This window comes from Gorilla gorilla, chromosome 19 (genome assembly GCF_029281585.2).
Source record: "Gorilla gorilla gorilla isolate KB3781 chromosome 19, NHGRI_mGorGor1-v2.1_pri, whole genome shotgun sequence".
Lineage (NCBI taxonomy): Eukaryota > Metazoa > Chordata > Mammalia > Primates > Hominidae > Gorilla > Gorilla gorilla.
This window is the reverse complement of record NC_073243.2, coordinates 24856973-24877346: the sequence shown is the minus strand read 5'-3', so window position 1 is coordinate 24877346 and position 20374 is coordinate 24856973. Positions and strand designations below refer to the sequence as shown.

The window sequence follows — 20374 nt, the reverse complement described above, 5'->3', positions numbered from 1 at the left end:
TTAAAAAAGGATTTGTAAAATTCATATTTAACCTTCCCTTCAAACTCCAAACAGGCACCTGAGGTCAGGAGTTGGAGACCAACCTGGCCAATATGGTGAAACCCTGTCTCTATTAAAAATACAAAAATTAGCCGGGTGTGTTGGCGGGCACCTGTAATCCCAGGTACTTGGGAGGCTGAGGCAGGAGAATTGCTTGGACCCTGGAGGTGGAGGTTGCAGTGAGCTGAGATCATGCCACCGCACTACAGCCTGGGTGACACAGCAAAACGCTGTCAAAAAAAAAAAAACCCTCCCTAATTTGCTAATTTAAACAAGGTTCTAATTAGTGAATCTGTAAATTAATTTATTCCCTCCCTTAGGCAGATACTGGCCTCTGTTCAAACTTTCAGCTAGGTCACCATTAGCTGGTTAAAGCTGATCCTGCCCGTAATTATTTTACATGGCTAACAGTCTAACCATTTGAAACTTCCTGGCAGAATTGATTTGCAAACTATCAGATCATGAGACCCCAATCAAGAGCAGGTGGGAAGAAACATCAATCAGTAGGTGAATCTGTGCAATTGTGCAAATTGTTTCTGTGAGCATGGATTGGAGATAATTCTGTCACAAACAAGAACCTGAGAACGGTTAAGCAGGTAAGCAAAATCTTTTCAGCAGCAATCACAGAATTTTAAAATAACTATAGTGAAAATACTTCCAGCGAAGAGAACTTTTAATGAGTACAGAATCACAAAAACTATGATGTAAGGTATTTATCCAGGACTAAAGACGTGTTCCCCCAGATCAGAATGACCATGTTTTCTGTGCAAGAAAATATAGCAATTTATGAGTTCTGAAAACTCCGAACGCAGACACGTACTTTCCAGCAGTCATAAACATCTCATCCCGGCACCTGGAGAAGATCACATTGGTGGCATTGCCAACATTGAGGCCGGCTGCAGGGCTGCCACAGATGGCATCTCTCTTGGCTATGCTCCACACCACCACACTGCCAAAATTAGAGGGACCAAAAAAAAAAGTCAAAGAGAAAACAGGCTTTTAAAATAAGAAACAACCATCTTAGTGGTTCTAGAAAGAAAAAAACACAACAGGTTACTTAAAAACGAACAACAAAATTACCCCACCCCTGACATCTCCTCAACTACACTAGGTATTAGAAGACACAACGGTGACACATTAAAAGTTTTTTGTTGTTGTTGTTATTGTTTCTTTTTGAGATGGAGTTTCACTCTTGTTGCCCAGGCTGGAGTGCAATGGCGCGATCTCTGCTCATTGCAACCTCCGCCTCCTGGATTCAAGCGATTCTCCTGCCTCGGCCTCCTGAGTAGCTGGGACTACAGACGCACACCACCACGTCCGGGTAATTCTTGTATTTTTAGTAGAGACGGGGTTTCACCATGTTGGCCAGGATGGTTTCGAGTGTTGGCTGGGAGCGATGGCTCACATCTGTAATCCCAGCACTTTGGGAGGCCAAGGCGGGTGGATCATCTGAGGTCAGGAGTTTGAGACCAACTTGGCCAACACGGTGAAAACCCATCTTTACTGAAAATAAAAAAATTAGCCGGATGTGGTGGCACGCGCCTGTAGTCCCAGCTACTCAGGAGGCTGAGGCAGGAGAATCGCTTGAATCCGGGAGGTGGAGGTCACAGTGAGCCAAGATTGCACCATTGCACTCCAGCCTGGGCAAAAGAGCGAGACTGTGTCTCAAAAACAAAAAACAAAAACAAAAACACAAACAAAAGAATTATTAAAACAGAGACTGCTAGGCCACAGCACCACAGTTTCTGATTCAGTACGTGGGATCTGAGAATTTGCTTTTCTTGTAAGTTCCAGGTGATGTGTGTGCTGCTGGTCTGGGGACCACATTGTGAGAACTGCAGCTATAGGGTTACACTTCCTTCTTCTGGGTGCAATCATACAGCTTTATCCTACACTGAATAGGGTGTGGATCATAATACAAAAAAATGCTGGGGAGGGGGCGTTATGTTAAATGTTCGAATCAAAGTGTTTAAAGAAAAAGAATGAAAATGTTACAAATCTTGTTCATGTAAAACATACCTAACTATATTTCCCAACTTTTCTACATATGGAATGTATTATCACATTGGTCTGAAATCAAGGTATAACCAAGATCACCAGGAATAGGGAGGTAGAAAGTCATATAAGAGCCATAAATTCTCCCTTTTCCATAGTGGGACATTAACAGATACCATCAAAAGTGGAAAAATTGGGAGGTAAACTACTTAAAAAGTTTAAATGATAACTAGATGATGAACCAAAAATCAAAGACTATTCAAAAGAAGTGCCTCGTATCCAAGAGAAATGAAGACCTGTCCACACAAAATCTTGTACATGAATGTTCATAGCGCCACTATTAATAATAGTTTAGAAGTGGAAATGACTCAAAGTCCATCAGCTGATGCATAGATGAAGATAATGTAGGCTGTCTACACAATGGAATACTATTTGATGATAAAAAATGAAATACTGTGCATGCCACAAATGGATAAACTTTGAAAACATTATGCTAAGTGAAAGAAGCCAGTCACAAAAGACCACATATTGTATGATTCTACTTATGAGAAATGTTTTAGAATAGGCAAAGCTAGAGACAGGTGGTCGATTAGTGGTTGCCTGGGGCTTGGAGGAGGAGGGATGGAGAGTGATTGCTAATGGGTACAGGGTTTCTTTTTATTTTTTAATTTTTTTGAGACGGAGTTTTGCTCTTGTTGCCTAGGCTGGAGTGCAATGGGGCAATCTTGGCTCACTGCAACCTCTGCCTCCTGGGTTCAAGCGATTCTCCTGCCTCAGCCTCCCTAGTAGCTGGGGTTACAGGGGCCCACCACCACGCCCAGCTAATTTTTTTGCATTTTTAGTAGAGACGGGGTTTCACTATGTTGGCCAGGCTGTTCTCGAACTCCTGACCTCAGGCGATCCACCTGCCTCAGCCTCCCAAATTGCTGGGAATACAGGCGTGAGCCACCGTGCCTAGCTGGATATGGGGTTTCTTTTTGGGGTGTTGAAAACATTCTAAAATTGTGGATGATGATTGCAAACCTTGTGAACACATTAAAAACCACTCAACTGTACACCTTAACACGGGTCAATTTTATGATATGTGAAATGTATTTCAATTAAAAAAATCCAAGTGCCTCTGGGTAGTAGAATCTTCAAGGTGAGGGGGATATAAGAGTCATGCTTTTGAATTTTGGATCCTTTTGCATAGTAGGACAGCACAGTTTCTTTATAAGCCATGGCCGGAAATAGCTTTAATTTTTCAAAAACAATTTTTTTTTTTGAGACAAGGTCTCTCTCTGTTGCCCCAGCTGGAGTGCAGTGGCACGATCACCACTCACTGCAGCCTCAAACTCCTGGGCTCAAGCAATCCTCCCACTTCAGCCTCCCAAGTAGCTGGACTACAGGCACACACCACCATGCCTGGCTCATTTTTCAGTTTTTGTGGAAACAGGGGTCTCCCTATGTTGCCCAGGCTAGTCTTGAACTTCTAGGCTCAAGTGATCCTTTCCGCCTTGGCCTCCCAGAGTGCTTGGATTACAGGTGTAAGCCACTGCACCCCGCACAAACACAAATTTGTTTTAAAAATAGATAAAACAAAGGGCAACAACATAGAGATCTGGCCAAATAGATTCCAGCACATCTGTACAATGGAATACTATGCTATTATGGCAAAGAATGAGATCTATATCTACGTGTGTGGACATAGATGTCCTTCATATAAAGTTAGTAAAAAAGCAGGTTGCATTACAACATGAATACCATGATGACATCAATGGAAAAAGTTTCATAAATAGGTCACAAAATTTAAAAGATACATGCAGGCTGGGAGCGGCGACTCACGCCTATAATCTCAGCACTTTGGGAGGCCGAGGAGGGTGGATCACCTGAGGTCGGGAGTTCGAGACCAGCCTGACCAACATGAAGAGACCCCATCTCTACTAAAAATACAAAATTAGCCAGGCATGGTGGTGCACGCCTGTAATCCCAGCTGTTTGGGAGGCTGAGGCAGGAGAATCGCTTGAACCTGGGAGGCAGAGGTTGTGGTGAGCTGAGATCATGCCGTTGCACTCCAGCCTGGGAAACAAGAGTGAAACTCCATCTCAAGAAAAAAAAAAAAAGATGCATGCAAACTATAGGATGTCCACTATAATTGGCAGCTTCCCTTTTGTTTCTTTTCCTCTGCGTAGAAGGTAGATGGGTTGGGTAGAATAAACCCCTGCCACACATTCAGGGTTGACCCCTGACTCTCCAAACCAATCAGCAGAACTCCACCCTTCTCACCACAGAGACTATCCAGGGATGGGCATATTGCATTTTTTTAGTACAGCAAGGTTTGTTTTCCTTTCTTTCTTTTGGCTTTTCAACATTCTTGAATGTTCTGCAAGCAAATTTTAGGCAGCTTAAAATTACAGCAGAGATTAACAGTTTTGCCAGATTAACCTTGGTTAAGGGGCCATTTTCTCCCCAAGACCTAGTCTCTTTGACAAGCGGTGGGATGGGGGTGGCCTAATGGCCTAGCTCCAAGAATCTCCGGGGGTGGGACCCAGGCGTCAGTGTTTTTTAAATCTTCCTAGGTAATATCAGTGTGCACCAAAGGTTGAGAATAACTGCTTTAAGTTGAACGAAGGATGTTGGAACTCTTTTCTTTCGCTGCAGTGGCCAAAGCCATGAGGATGTTTGGGCTTCAGAAGGGGCTTGCCTCTAGTGCCCTCTGCTGTGGCAAAAAGAAGGTCTGGTTGGACCCCAATGAGACCAATGAAATTGCCAAGGCCACCTCCCACCAGCAGATCTGGAAGCTGATCAAAGATGGGCTAATTATCCATAAGCCTGTGACTGTCCATTCCCTGGCTGGATGATGGGAAAACACCTTGGCCCGCCAGAAGGGCAGGCACATGGGCATAGGTAAGCCAAAGGGTGCAGCTCTTTGCCAGAGAAAGTAACCTGGATGAGGAGAATGAGGATTCTGCGCCACCTGCTCTGAAGATACCATGGATCCAAGAAGATTGATCACCACACGTATCACAGCTTGTACCTGAAGGTGGAGGGGAATGTATTCAAAAAACAACTGGATTCTCATGGAACATATCCATGAGCTGACGGCAGATAAAGCCTGTGAAAAGCTCCCAGCTGAACAGGCTCAGGCCCACAGATCCAAGACCAAGGAAGCACACAAGCACCGTGAAGAGCATCTCCGGGCCAAGAAGGAGAAGATCAAGACTTGCCCAAGGAGGAAGAAACTAAGAAATAGAAGCTCCCCATTTCTTGTCTGTAGATAGCACTCTCGGTGATTACATAGATCAGTCATTAAAATAAAACAAGCCTTTTTCTGCTTGCAAAAAAAAAAAAAAAAGTTGAGCTAAGAATGTTAACAGGGGATTTCTGGATACATTTCTTTTCTTTTCTTTTCTTTTTTTTTTTTTTGAGGCGGAGTCTCGCTCTTGTCCCCAGGCTGGAGTGCAATGGCACAACCTTGGCTCACTGCAACCTCCGCCTCCCAGGTTCAAGCAATTCTCCTGCCTCAGCCTCCTGAGTAGCTGGGATTACAGGCGCCTGCCACCATGCCCGGCTAATTTTTGTATTTTTAGTAGAGATGGGGTCTCGCCATGTTGGCTAGGCTGGTCTCAAACTCCTAACTTCAGGTAATCCACCTGCCTCGTCCTCCCAAAGTGCTGGGATTTCAGGTGTGAGCCGCCACACCCGGCCAATACATTTATTATCAGAAACAGTCAAGTGGTAATGAGCCAGGGAAGGGGTGACCACTTGTGAATGACAAGAAAAAGAGGAAATCTCATGAAAATGTTGTTGACTTGCTATATAGTAAGAGAAGAACTATCGTTATATAACTATACACAAATATAAATTTCCTTTGTAATAAACCTATGAAGCTCAAATAAGAAAATATACATAGAAGTGTACTGAAGTATTAAATCCCACACAAACCTCAGGTGTTACTATTTTTCTTCTACAGATTGTGTTCCTTTGACATTTACATAGGAATATGTCTTGCATTGATTGTTCTTCCTAATATATTTTGTTTGTTTGTTTATTTATTTATTTTTAGCTGGAGTCTTGCTCTGTTGCCTAGGCTGGAGTGCAGTGGTGCGATCTTCGCTCACTGCAACCTCTGCCTCCCAGGTTCAAGCGATTCTCCTGCCTCAGCCTCCCAAGTAGCTGGGATTACAGGCCCTGGCACTATGCCTGGCTAATTTTTGTGTTTTTAGTAGAGACAGCATTTCACTAGGTTGGCCAGGTTGGTCTCAAACTCCTGACCTCAGGTGATCTGCCTGCTTGAACCTGGGAGGCAGAGATTGCAGTGAGCCGAGATTGCGCCATTGCACTCCAGCCTGGGCAACAAGAGTGAAACTCCATCTCAAAAAAAAAAAAATTCTTTTATGTGGCTAAAAAATATTCTATTGGGTATGGAAGGAGCATACCTCAACATGATAAAGACCTTATATGATAAACCCACAGCAAATTATCACACTGAATGGGGTGAAATTGAAAGCCTTTCCACTAAGGCCTGAAACAAGATATGGATGCTGTCAGATCCCAGGGTCTGGGTCCAGCCCATGCTGAAGTCCGAGGTGAGTGGGTGGATGAGCAGAAAGAACACTCGGGGGCTGTAGGCAGGTGGAAGATGATTTTATTCAGCAGCAGCTCTCATCAACAGCTTTCTCACACTGTCTGCCCTGCCTCCGTTGCTTGAGCTGGCATCTCCCACATACAGCTGCGCAGCCAGCTCTACCCTGCCTTCAGGGTCAGCAGCTTAACTCTTTGTCTCTCTGGGCACAAGCGGGCTGAGCTGTGTCCTGGCTCCCCCTTGTCCATCTGCAAAGATGGACAGCTCTGGCTCTCTCTCTCTTTCTCTGGGTGCCAGGGCACCTGCACAGTGTCCACAGGGCAATTATACCTTTAACAGACAATAGTGGTGTAGAGCCAAGTGATGGCCTTTCCCATGCTATGGCAACATGGCTGTGTTAATAGTGGAATTATACGCCTGCACTCTAAACTTGCTGAGTCACGCAGGATGTAAACATCCTACCTTGGCCTATCCTTGACCAAAGCACAGCCATGTTCCTTACAGATGCTCACTCTGGCCACTTGTGTTCAACACAGTACTGGGAAGCTTGTATAACTCTTAGAGCTCAGGCCAATCAAATCGGACTCTTGGAAGGTACACCCAGGCACCAGTGATTCCCTAAAGCTGCCCAGGTGATTTCAACATGCAGCCAACTTTGCAAACCACTTTTATGGTATTTTTCTCAGAGGCTTTTCAGACAATGCATACTGAAATATAGACGGGCCAAGAGAGAACATTAGAGGGGACAGGGCCCTTGTCACTTCTGGAAATACACCTTGCAGAAAATAAGCAAATATTGCAAACTTGGCATCTGAAAAAGTATCTTGTACCTATACAGAACTTAAATAAATTTATAAGATAAAACAAAAACTTCATTGAAAAGCAGGCAAAGGACATGAACACTTGGCAAAAGAAGACATACATGCAGCCAACAAGCATATGAAAAAAGGCTCAATATCACCGGTCATTAGAGAAATGCAAAGCAAAACCACAATGAGATAACCATCTCATATCAGTCAGAACAACTATTATTAAAAAGTCAAAAAATAACAGATGCTGGTGAGTTTGCAAAGAAAAGGGAATGCTTATGTACTGTTGGTGGGAGTGTAGATTAGTTGAACCATTGTGGAAAGCAGGGTGGTGATTCCTCAAACAGCTAAAAACAGAACTATCATTCCACCCAGCAATCCCATTACTGGCTACATACTCAAAGGAATATAAATCGTTCTACCATAAAGACACATATGATTGTATGTGCATCACAGCACTATTCACAATAGCAAAGACATGGAATCAACCCAAATGCTCATCAATGGTAGACTGGATAAAGAAAATGTGGTACATATACATCATGGACTACTATGCAGCCATAAAAAAGAATGAGATCATGAGAATTACAGGAACATGGATGGAGCTGGAGGCCATTATCCTTAGCAACCTAATGCAGGAGTAGAAAACCAAATATAACATGTTCTTACTTATAAGTGGGAGCTAAATGATGAGAACACATGAACACATAGAAGGGAACACAGACACTGGGGCCTGCTTGAGGGTGGAGGGTGGGAGGAGGGAGAGGATCAGAAAAAATAACTACTGGGTACTAGGCTGAGCACCTGGTTGATGAAATAATCTGTACAACAAACCCGTGACATAAGTTTACCTATATAACAAACCTGCACATGTACGTCTGAACCTGAAATAAAAGTTAAAAAAAATAAAGAAAATGAGTAACTATGTTTAGTTCATTACCTTCCGTCATCTGGGCCTCCTAGTGATACCAAGTACAAATCATTTGGAGAAAAGGCCAGAGCTTCAATTTTGCCTTTGTGAAGGGACAGCCGAGCAAGCAGCTCTCTTTTCTTATAATCCCACAAAATGATGTCTGCCTGGGGGCAAGAACACACCGTCAGATCATAGGGAGGCATTAAAAGCATCTGAGGAGATAGCTACCCTTCTTGGTGAAAAACAATTAGTACTGTCACTTTTCTTTTTTATTTTTTTTTTTTATTTTTTTTTTTGTTGAGACGGAGTCTCGCTCTTTTTTGCCCAGGCTGGAGTGCAATGGCGCGATCTCTGCTCACTGCAACCTCCACCTCCTGGGTTCAAGCAATTCTCCCTGTCTCAGCCTCCCGAGTAGCTGGGATTACAGGCATGCACCACCACGCCCGGCTAATTTTGTATTTTTAGTAGAGATGGGGTTTCACCATGTTGGCTAGGCTGGCCTCGAACTCCTGACCTCAGGGGATCCAACCGTCTAGGCCTCCCAAAGTGCTGGGATTACAGGCATGAGCCACCACGCCCAGCCCGCTCTATCACTTTTCTAGAAATCAGATCAGGTTCTACAAACATGACAGCAACACAATGGAAACAGCTTTAAGCGGGAACTTTTGTTTGTGAGCATCATCAGTCACAAGCTGCAACCTCGGGTATAAAATCATCAGTCCTTCACTCCCGGTCTGACGGAATGAAAACGAGTTAAAAGAGAAGTCAAAAGGAAGAAGAAGGAAGAATAAAGCACATTGCCACATAGAACTAACAACTTGAAGTGGGGCAGTTCTTCTAGGGAGGCACCTCTAGATAAACTGACAATGAGTCGTTTTCACTGTATTCACCTTGAACCCCATGAATGTGACTTGTCCGGAGGCGATGTACTCTCCAGACCTGGAGATGGCCAAGCAGGAGACGTTGTTGCCGTGACCCTGTAGGAAGTTCTGCTCTTTAGTATTTATTGCCTGAATGAGGACTGTGCAACCAAGAGGATAAATCATATGCTCCTGGTCAGGATGGCATTTGAGACCAGTGGGCACATGTCCTAAAAGAGAGAGATTCACAGTAATAATAATCAGGTGCAGAAGTGGCCAGGAATTTTCTACTTGAGTACAAAACACAACACTTTTTTTGTGTGTGTGTGACAGAGTCTTGCACTTGTCACCCAGCCTGGGGTGCAATGGTGCAGTCTTGGCTCACTGCAACCTTCACCTCCTGGGTTCAAGTGATTCTCCTGCTTCAGCCTCCCGAGTAGCTGGGATTACAGGCACCCGCCACCACACCTGACTGATTTTTTTTTTGTATTTTTAGTAGAGACGGGGTTTCACCATGTTGGTCAGGCTGGTCTTGAACTCCTGACCTCGTGATCCGCCCACCTTAGCCTCCCAAAGTGCTGGGATTACAGGTGTGAGCCACCGCACACAGCCAACACTTTAAAAATATGCCTTAGTTCAGCTAAAAGAAGTTGGGGAAATAGGTAATTTTATTTCACTGACAAAACGTTCATCTAGTAATCACATCTTAAACTTTGATGTTTATAAAAATCCCTGAGGGATCCTGTTAAAATGCAGATTCTGATTTCAGGTCTGAGAAGGGGTTGAGATTCTGTATTTCTCATAAGCTCCTAAGTGATGCTGATGCTGGTCCAGCAAGTCCTACGGCCAATTCTCGTAATCCTAAAAAGCACGAATGCATGGAGTGTGAGCAGCCTGCTTGGGTGAGTGCACAGGCATAGGGAGAATGGGAGTCAACTACCTCAGGCAAAGGTTTGGTAAATATAAAAATTTGGCCTATTTTACTTCACAAAGCATAATATTCTCCAGGTTCATCCATGTCTTTACAAATGGCATGATTTCCTTCTTTTTAAAGGCTAAGTAATATTACATTGTGTGGCCAGGCACGGTTGCTCACCCCTGTAATCCCAGCACTTGGGAGGCTGAGGCGGGCAGATCATGAGGTCAGGAGTTTGAGACCAGCCTGAGCAATATGGTGAAACCCCGTCTCTACTAAAAATACAAAAATTAGCCGGGTGTGGTGGTGGATGCCTGTAGTCCCAGCTACTTGGGAGGCTGAGGCAGAAGAATCGCTTGAACCCGGGAGGAGGAGGTTGCAGTGAGCCGAGACCATGCCACTGCACTCCAGCCTGGGCAACAGAGTGAGACTCCATCTCAAAAATAAGTAAATAAATAAATAAATAAATAAATAAGGCTGGTCGCGGTGGCTCATGCCTGTAATCCCAGCACTCTGGGAGGCCGAGGTGGGCGGATCACGAGGTCAGGAGATCGAGACCATCCTGGCTAACACGGTGAGACCCTGTCTCTACTAAAAATACAAAAAATTAACTGGGCGTGGTGGCAGGCGCCTGTAGTCCCAGCTACTCGGGAGGCTGAGGCAGGAGAATGGTGTGAACCCAGGAGGCGGAGCTTGCAGTGAGCCAATATTGCGCCACTGCACTCCAGCCTGGGTGACAGAGTGAGACTCCATCTCAAAATAAAATAAAATCAAATAAATAAGTAAATGAATAAACTAGAACGAGGGTCCATCTGTCTCTCCCTCCCTCCCTCCCTCTCTCTCTCTCTGTCTCTCTCTCTCTCTCTCTCTCTATATATATATATAAAAAACATTGTGTGTGCCTGTGTGTGTGTGTGTGACATTTTCTTTATCCATTCATCTGTTGATGGACATTTAGGTTGTTTCCACATCTTGGCTATTGCAAATAGTGCTGAACATAGCGCTGAACAGAACATAGAGGTGCAAATATTTCTTCCATATACTGATTTCATTTCCTTATACCCATAAGTGGGATTGCTAGATCATCTGGTAGTTTTCTTTTTAATTTTTTGAGGAAACTCTATACTGTTTTCTGTAATGGCTGCACCAATTTGCATTCCCACCAACAGTGGACAGGGCATCCCTTTCTCCACATTCTCGCCAGCTTGTTACCTTTTGTCTGCGTGATAATAGCCATTCTAACAGGTGTGAGGTGATATCTCATTCGGGCTTTGATTTGCATTTCCCCGACGACTAGTGATGCTGAGTACCTTTTTATATACCCGTTGCCCATTTGTATGTCTTCTTCTGAGGAATATCTATTCAGGATCTTAATTCACTTTTTTTTAAATGAACCTGGAGGACATTATGCTAAGTGAAGCCAGACACAGAAAGACAAATACTGCATGGTGATCTCACTTAGATGTGGAACCTGAAAAAGCCAAATGTATAAAAGCAGAGAGTAGAATGGTGTTCGCTAGGGGTAGGGGAATGAAGAGATGTTGGTCAAAGGGTGAAAAGGTCTGCTGTGCAGGATAAAGAAGTTCTAGAGACCTAATGTACAGCATGGTCACAGTTAATAATACTGCACTGTGGCCAGGTGTGGTGGCTCACTCCTGGAATCCCAGCACTTTGGGAGGTCAAGGCAGGCGGATCACCTGAGGTCAGGAGTTCAAGACCAGCCTGGCCAACATGGTGAAACCCCGTCTCTACTAAAAATACAAAAAATTAGCTGGGCTTGGTGGCGGGCGCCTGTAATCCCAGCTACTCAGGAGGCTGAGGCAGGAGAATCACTGGAACCCGCGAGGCGGAGGTTGCAGTGAGCCGAGATCACACTATTGCACTCCAGCCTGGGTGACAAGAGCAAAATTCCATCTCAAAAAATGAACAAATAAATAAAAAAAAAATACTGCATTGTATATTTGAAATCTGCTAAAAGAGTTGATCTTAAGTGTTTTCATCACACACAAAAAGTAACTATGTGAGGTGAATATGTTAATTAGTTTGATCGTAGACATCATTTCACAATGTATATGTCTATCAACACATTATGTTATACACTTTAAATTGATGCAACCTTAATATGTCAAGTATGCCTCAATATAACCAGGAAAATAATTTTTTTAACTTTCGGTTTCAGTTCTGAGTGCCCACCAGGTGCTCTGAAGAGCCTGGGAGCTTTCATGGTGACACCTCTTTCCACAGGCAACTCCCGTACTCCAAATATCTGCCAAGGTAACACTACTGCTTCCATGTTAGAGAAAAGTTTGTATGCTTGAATGTAATTATTGTTTTGCTTGAGTTGGTAGTTTATTCACTAAGAACAGTTTCAGGAGAACAGGACCTTCAGCAAAAATAAAAGAAAACACAATGACCAACAACTCTGGGAATGGGCTGACCAGCCTGGTAAGAACAGGGCAGATGGCATCTGCAGAAGGCCCCAAAATATTGACTAACTGCCTACCTGAGACTGCACATGTTTCACAAAAATGCTTTGATCATTATTCCTCTAATTTCCCTGATCCAGAGACTCAACTCGGTGAGGTGGTCTCTGAACGCTAGTTTATTGTCTCCCCTGGGTTGCTGGCTTCTCCAATAAAGCTAACCTTCCTTTCACCAAAGCTCATCTCTTGAGTTTTTAGCTTTCAAGTGACAAGTGGCCCAAACTTGATTTTGGTTACACCAAGAACCATCTCAACAATTATAAACCCTTGTAATATGTTTTAATATGAAACAGACCCAGGTCCTCCATTATTGCTCACCTATGGTCAGAATTTTTTTGATTGCTGCTCGTGTTTATTTTACAATACAAACTTGCATGTCACCTTGGCTATTTAAAATTCATGATTGTGTTTTTAGTGAGATAATATTAAATGTATAGATTAACTTAAGGGAAAATGATTTTTATAATAATATAAAATACCTCTATTTTAAAAACAGGATCTGTTTCTTCATAAGTCTCCTTTTATGCCTTCTAGTAGCATTTTCCATTTTTTTCATAAAGATCTCACTCATTTCTTATTACATTTATTCTTGGGTTTTTAAAAAACTTTTTTGTTGCTATCTCCTTCTCCATCGAAAGACTCATAAATATTTATTAATATAATCTTCTTGTTCTTAAATGAATGCTTCTTTTATATTTAACTCCCTCTGGAATTTATTTTGGTGCTTTATGTGATTCCTGCAGCTAAATGGATTATTTTTGCTCAAATGGCCAAATGTAATTATTGAATAAATGATTCTTTTCATTTTAATTGAGTGTTCCTTTTTTATGCAGTATGTTCTTATAATACCAAGGTTTATGTCTTTAGGGTGATCTATTCCTACTAAAAAATTTTTATTTTTTTCTAATTGCAGGTTCTTTATAAACAATCATATGGCTATCCATATGGAAAAATTAAACTTAGATTCATAATTCACACCTTACACAAACGATATCTTCCAGGTAGATTAAAGACCTAAATGTGAAAAAGAAGATAATGTGTACAAAAGGTATAAGAAATGACTTTCCAACTATGACACAAAAAGAGCAAATCATAAAAGAAAAGGCTGAAATATTTACCCAGTTATGTTAAAAATGAAAAACATCTAGGCTGGGCTGGGTGGCTCATGCCTGTAATCCCAGCACTTTGGGAGGCCGAGGCAGGCAGATCACTTGAGGCTGGGAGTTTGAGACCAGCCTGGCCAATATGGCGAAACCCTGTCTCTACTAAAAATACAAAAATTAGCTGGGCGTGGTGGTGGACACTTATAATCCCAGCTACTTGAGAGGCTGAGGCAGGAGAATCGCTTAAACCTGGGAGGTGGATGTTGCAGTGAGCTGAGATTGTGCCACTGCACTCCAGCCTGGGTGACAGAGTGAGACTCTTTCTCAAAAAATCAAAAAATTTAATGACTAAAGACATTGTTATTGGAAGGATGAAGAGAAAAACACAAACAAGAAGATATTTTCAATGTATACAATAGACAAAGGATCATCTCCATAATATACGAAGAACTCCTACAAGGCAATAAGGAAAACATATGCTTCTCAATAGAAAAATGAGCAAAGGATATGGATAGCCAGTTTATGCTGAAGGAAATTCAAAACCCAATAAACCTACAAAAAGAGATGCAACCTCATAAGTAACCAGGAAAATGTAAATTATGTCCGAAATGAGATACCATGTCATATCCACCAAAATGGCTAAAATTAAGATGGCTGACAGTACCAGGCATCCGTGTTGATGTGGAACAAAGCCAACACTCATAAAATGCTTGGTGGGAGAGTAAATCGGTCTAATCGTTTTGGAAAACAATGTGTCTTTATTGATGATGCTTGAATGCGCACATGCCCCAGGACCCAGCTACTCTACTCTTAGGTGTGTAACCTGCCCAGAGATAACCTTGTAACATGCAGGTGTGTATTTCTTCAGATTTATTTTTGTTTTTGCATTTAAAAATTATGGTTCTTGGTTGCAAACTAGAAGAGTCAACTCTGGCTAAATGTAGCAGAAAAAGAATTATATGGAAGGAATACATATTGCTCACACAACTGGCAGGAAGTTTGGGTCACACTTGAAAAATGGGCAGAACTAATAGCAAGGCGAAACCAAGTGACACGAACTAAAGACCTCTCATGGCCACACTGCTCAACGCTCAATGCTCCTTTGCATCACTCCTATAAGAGTGGAACTGCTGAGTGGGAATGTCTGATTGGCTGAGCCAATTATGTTACATCTCTCAATTGGCTGCCAAGGAATTAGGAGAGAAAATATGTGTCCCTTTTAGGCTCTCACTAAAGCAATAGAACCAGCTCCTACCTATCCTGGGACACTTCTCAAATATAATAGTATTCAGATATGAGTAACCAAAACTACGCATGTCCACTACAATTCACATTCTTTGCTCTCTTCTCCAGACATACTCACACACACTCCATTTTCTCTCTCTCTTGCCTTCTCTCCCTCCCTCTCTGTCTCCCTCTGTCCCTCCCTCCCTCTCCTCTCTCTCTATCCCCTCTCTCTCTCTCAAACATACGTACACTTTAAACTGTAATAGGCTCATATCATATACACTGTATGGCAAATTGCATTTTATACTTAATATATCTTTGACATCTTTCCTCGTTAGTTTATATACATCTATTCCATTTTTCTTAAGGATTGTACAGTATCGAATTGCACAAAAGGAATATAATTTTAAAAATTATTGGAGTGAAATTCACATAACATAAAATTAACTATTTTAACGTGAACAATTCAGTGGCATTTAGTACATTCACAATGCTGTGCAACCACCACTTCTGGGTTCACGCCATTCTCCTGCCTCAGCCTCCCGAGTAGCTGGGACTACAGGTGCCCGCCACCGTGCCCGGCTAATTTTTTGGTATTTTTAGTACAGACAGGGTTTCACCGTGTTAGCCAGGATGGTCTCAATCTCCTGACCTCGTGATCCACCCGCCTTGGCCTTCCAAAGTGCTGGGATTACAGGCGTGAGCCACCACGCCTGGCCACGTAATTTTTTAAAACTTCTTACCAATGGATATTTGGGTTGTTTCTTCCAATGTTTCAGCTATTATAGACAATATCATAGTGAACTTCATTGCACATAAATTTTTTGAAAACTTGAATAAGTGATTCAAGTTCTTAAAAGCTCAAAGATTATCCTCATTAAAAATTGTAATAGATACTATAAAACTGGCCTTCAAAAAGGTTGTAAAATTAATACTGGCAGTAGTAATTGAGAACCATTTCTTATTCTCACCTTATTATATTACCCTTTTTTTTTCTTTTTTTGCCTTTGCCAGTTTGAGAAGCAAAAAACATCACTGCTTTAACAGCATTTTTTTTTTTTTTTTGAGACCAGGTCTCACTCTGTTGCCCAGGCAGGAGTGCAGTGGTACAGTGATGGCTCACTGCAGCCTCTACCTCCTGGGCTCAGGTGATCCTCCCACCTCAGCCTCTCGAATAGCTGGGACTACAGGCATGCATCGCCATGCCTGGCTATTTTTTGGTATTTTTTATAGAGATAGGGTTTCACCATGTTGCCCAGGCTGGTCTCAAACTCCTGGCCTCAAGGAATCTTCCTGCCTCAACCTCCCAAAGTGCTGGGATTACAGGTGTGAGCCACCGCACATGACCTTTAATAGCATTTTTAAGTTTTTTGAGCTAATAGCCATTTATATTTATTTACCTATTCACAGGGTCTGGCTTTTTTTTTTTTTTTTTTTAAGAAAGGTCCAGAGAGTAAATATTTTAGGCTTCGTAGGCAATATGGTCTCTTGAGACTACTCATCTCTGCTAGTGTGGTATAAAAGCAGCCATAGACAATACATAAACAAATGGGCATAGCTACATTCCAATAAAACTTTATTTACAAAAACAGGCAGTGGGCCAGATTTGGCCCATGGGCTATAGTTTGTAGACTCCTGATCTATTTTGTTGTTGTTGCTGTTTTTAGTTTACAAGAACTCTTTGTATACCATAATAGGAAAATCATGGGCTACCTACTCCAGTCAATGGATGAATGTGACCAAACCCTTAATAACTATAACTTTATTAAATGTTTTTAACACAAGTATATTTGGTTTGCTTAAATAATTAATTCCTGCCAAAATGCAATACCTACAAGTGTCAAGTACAGTTACATATTGATACCATAAAGTTAAAATTCAAGTTTAAGGCCAGTCGCGGTGGCTCATGTCTGTAATCCCAACACTTTGGGAGGCCGAGGCGGGTGGATCACCTGAGGTCAGGAGTTCAAGACCAGCCTGGCCAATGTGGCGAAACACCGTGTCTATTAAAAATACAAAAATTAGCCAGGCGTGGTGGTGGATACCTGTAATCCCAGCTACTTGGGAGGCTGAGGCAGGAGAATCACTTGAACCCATGAGGCAGAGGTTGCAGTGAGCCGAGATCGCACCACTGCACTCCAGCCTGGGCGACAGGGTGAGACTCCATCTCAAAAAAAAAAAAATTCAAGTTGAATAATGTAACACTATAGTGAGTTTCAGTGTTGCAGTGAAAAAAAAGGGCCTTGCTTTTGTTTCTAATTTGTTTCCATCTGAAATCTAAACTCAATCACTTGGCATCTAAGGCCTCTGAAATCTAATTCCAGCTTCTCTTTCCTGTGTTATCCTGCCAGTCCCTGATACTGAAGCCACACCAAGCTATTTGCCGTTCTGCAACCAGGCCCTGCACTCTCCACTTTTCCTCCTCTGCCCCCACTATTGCTGTAACCCGAAATATTCTGCCTTCAATCTTTACCCGCTGACTCCTAGTCAAAATCTTTTCTCCCGAGCCTTATGAAAGTTCTGTCTTTTCTCTCTCTCCCTCTTTTTTTTAGAGCTAGTATAGCTTTTTAAAATAAACATTTTTCAGTGAAGATAAAATACAGAAAACTCAATCACTTTTGTAAACTAAAAATAAAATCATAAGCTCCCCAATCCCCACGATGCCCCACTCCAGCCACTGACTGAACAGATCCCCTTTTGGACAAAAGGACCCCCAAAACACCTTAAAGCAGAGTTCCCAGCCTTGACGGAATGGGAGGTCAGACATGCCTCATTATACCCCCTCTCTTTTGTGGTTTAGACACAACTGATCAGCATTAATGTTAAAATAGAGATCATAAGATTGACAGAAACAGACTCTGTGGCAATAAGATATCAAATTATAAACAGGACCTAAGGCCATGCACCCCTCCACCCTGTGGCTGGGTGTGGTGGCTCAAGCCTGTAATCCCAGCACTTTGGGAGGCCAAGGCGGGTGGATGACCTGAGATCAGGAATTGGAGACTAGCCTGGCCAACACGGTGAAACCCCGTCTCTACTAAGAATACAAAAATTAGCCAGGTGTGGTGGTGGGTGCTTATAATCCCAGCTACTCTGGAGGCTGAGGCAGGAGAATAGCTTGAATCCAGGAGGTGGAGGTTGCAGTGAGCCGAGATTGTGCCATTACACTCCAGAGCGAGACTCCACCGTCTCAAAATAAATAAATAAAATAAACTATGCACTGCCACAAGGTTTTTCTTTTTCTCTGGCAGCTAAACAAGCACTTATCTTGAGATAAGCAGTATGAAAACAACTGTAACCTGTCCAGTTCATAGGCACTTACTAACTGAAGCCCTGTTCAACCCGCCATAAGAACAATTTTGATTGGACAACAGACTGATTTCAGTAATGTTCTCCTGGCAAGAAGACCACTCACCACGGACTACCTCTGGCCAGTTTACTGAGGCTTCCCACTTAACGTGCCGTCATGTCCTGAAAAGGCCTTTTGACATATAGGATCTAATTGTAATACATTTAAATGTTAGGTCTCCATCCCAAGGTGAATATGGGTGATATATTACATCAATGTTTGTTCAATACACATGTGTCGGGACCACCTTCATGAGTATTCATAGCTCCTCCTATAACCTGTTGAATATGTATGTTTGTTTATTTATTTATTTATTTATTTATTTTTTGAGATGGAGTCTCGCTCTGTCCCCCAGGCTGGAGTGCAGTGGCGTGACCTTGGCTCACTGCAACCTCTGCCTCCCAAGTTCAAGTGATTCTCCTCCCTCAGCCTCTCAAGTAGCTGGGATTACAGGCACCTACCACCACGCCCGGATAATTTTTGTATTTTTAGTATAGATGGGGTTTCACCATGTTGGACAGCATGGTCTCGAACTCCTGACCTCAGGTGATCTACCTGCCTTGGCCTCCCAAAGCGCTGGGATTACAGGCATGAGCCACTGCCGCCGGCCTCAGTTGCAGAGTTCTATGTGTGTGGTTCTACATTGGCTCAACAAGTGACATTATGCAACCCACTGTAGGCTGCTCAATTGTTTCTCAATGATCTTGTAACCAACTCTCAAGATATCTGATATCCGAAATGTATAAAGCACTCACTTTCTATTGGAGACTGTTAAAGTTAAACCAAGAGTCAAGAGCTAAGTCCTAGAGTATGCTTAAAACTTTAGACAGTGATTGTTCTGCATCCACATTCTTAAAGCTTTCAGGCATCACAACACACATTTTTGAAAAGTTTTGCTTCTCCTAAAATCTAATTCATTGTTTTCTCATCCCTCAAAAAACCAAAACCCCTCAAAACGAACAATAAAACCCCACAGCTTTTTCTTCCCAGAATCTTCAAAACAATAGGCAGTCACAAATAAGATTTCAGCGGAGCGGCCCAGTCCCTTTTTCTCTCCGCTTTAGCTCCCCCTGGCGTCCCCTTCCCCTTCTGTCCTGGTCTGAAATCCTCATCATTTAGAAACCTTCCTTAGAATTAGAGGACCAAGAACATCCCCTCAGGGGGTTGCTCAAACACACGTTCCCTCCCAGCCCTTTCTCACTGGTACGCCAGTTGGGATTTTAGCAGATTTCCTAGCTGGTCCCAGGGGCCGACACAGACAGCATCCTTCTGTGTGGTTACGAAGGAGCCTAGGGCTTTGCGAGCGGCGTGGGGTTCAGAGCCAGGAAGGGCTGACCTAGTGGGAGAAGGGTTACCACCACCCGTACTCATCCGGCCCGCCTGAGGAGGAGGCATTTGGTCCCTTTTAGGTGCTGGCGCTTGTCCGAGCTGGTAAAAACCATCCCACTCCCTGAGGCTTGGATCGAGGAAGTGACTCTCCAAGGCCTTGGGGCAGGTCAGGCTGTGCGGGTTCTCCTGTGCGTGTCCCTGGCCAGGGCTCCTGCCGTTGTCCCACACTGCCTTTCAAGTGTCCCCGGTGTCTCACTATTCCTGTTTGCACTACACGTCCTCCGAATTCCTAAACCAGCCAGCCCAAAGATGCTGGAGGCCTCACCATTGAAGCCGATCACGGCGTCAAGTTCCAGCTCCGCCACTTGGGCCTCCGGCGAAATTTTGTTATCCATCCTTGGGAGGTTCTGATTACTTTGCTCTCCTCCCAAGTGGGTGCAGCGTCTTCTGGTCGTTATGGTAACGGACGGGCGCATGCGCTCCAGCTCCACGCCCGCGCAGAAACCCAGCCTGCCGAGTTCGAGTCATTAGCATTCTTGGAAATGAAGGGGTATGGGGACTGGAAGAGAGATGGGGTGGGACTCCTCTTCTTTTTTTTTGTGCTATTTCTCTGGAAATTTAGGGGACGGCACTAACTGCGCAGAACTAATTCCTCCATCCCCTCGTGTAGAGTCTGTGACTTCTTAGTAACTCTAAAATCAAACACCGAATGAATGGCATTTAAAAAATATGTAATCAAGCATACAGGACTGATGGGAAGGCTGCTATAAAAAATATGTATAATTGA

At 43.2% G+C, this 20374-nt stretch overlaps 2 protein-coding genes and 1 pseudogene across 6 annotated transcripts in view; 2 read left to right on the top strand and 1 right to left on the bottom strand.

Moving 5' to 3' along the window:
- Positions 1-20149, bottom strand: part of CFAP52 (cilia and flagella associated protein 52) — a 63709-nt gene extending 43560 nt beyond the window's left edge. For 2 of the 5 annotated variants that reach the window (XM_019013668.4, XM_063700625.1), the window contains exons 1-4: positions 19913-20149; positions 9211-9410; positions 8348-8484; positions 860-988 (exon numbers count right to left, since the gene is read on the bottom strand). In XM_019013668.4, the coding sequence (XP_018869213.3) occupies positions 860-988; positions 8348-8484; positions 9211-9410; positions 19913-20063 (617 nt within the window). In that variant the 5' untranslated portion in view covers positions 20064-20149. The remainder of the gene's footprint in view (positions 1-859; positions 989-8347; positions 8485-9210; positions 9411-19912) is intronic. The other 3 variants (XM_019013669.3, XM_063700626.1, XM_055367485.2) reach the window with 2 other exon arrangements.
- Positions 4686-5266, top strand: LOC101131930 (large ribosomal subunit protein eL19-like; annotated as a pseudogene).
- Positions 20071-20374, top strand: part of STX8 (syntaxin 8) — a 334880-nt gene continuing 334576 nt past the window's right edge. Inside the window, exon 1 of the mRNA XM_004058575.4 lies at positions 20071-20137. The gene's annotated coding sequence lies outside the window, so the exon portion shown is untranslated. The remainder of the gene's footprint in view (positions 20138-20374) is intronic.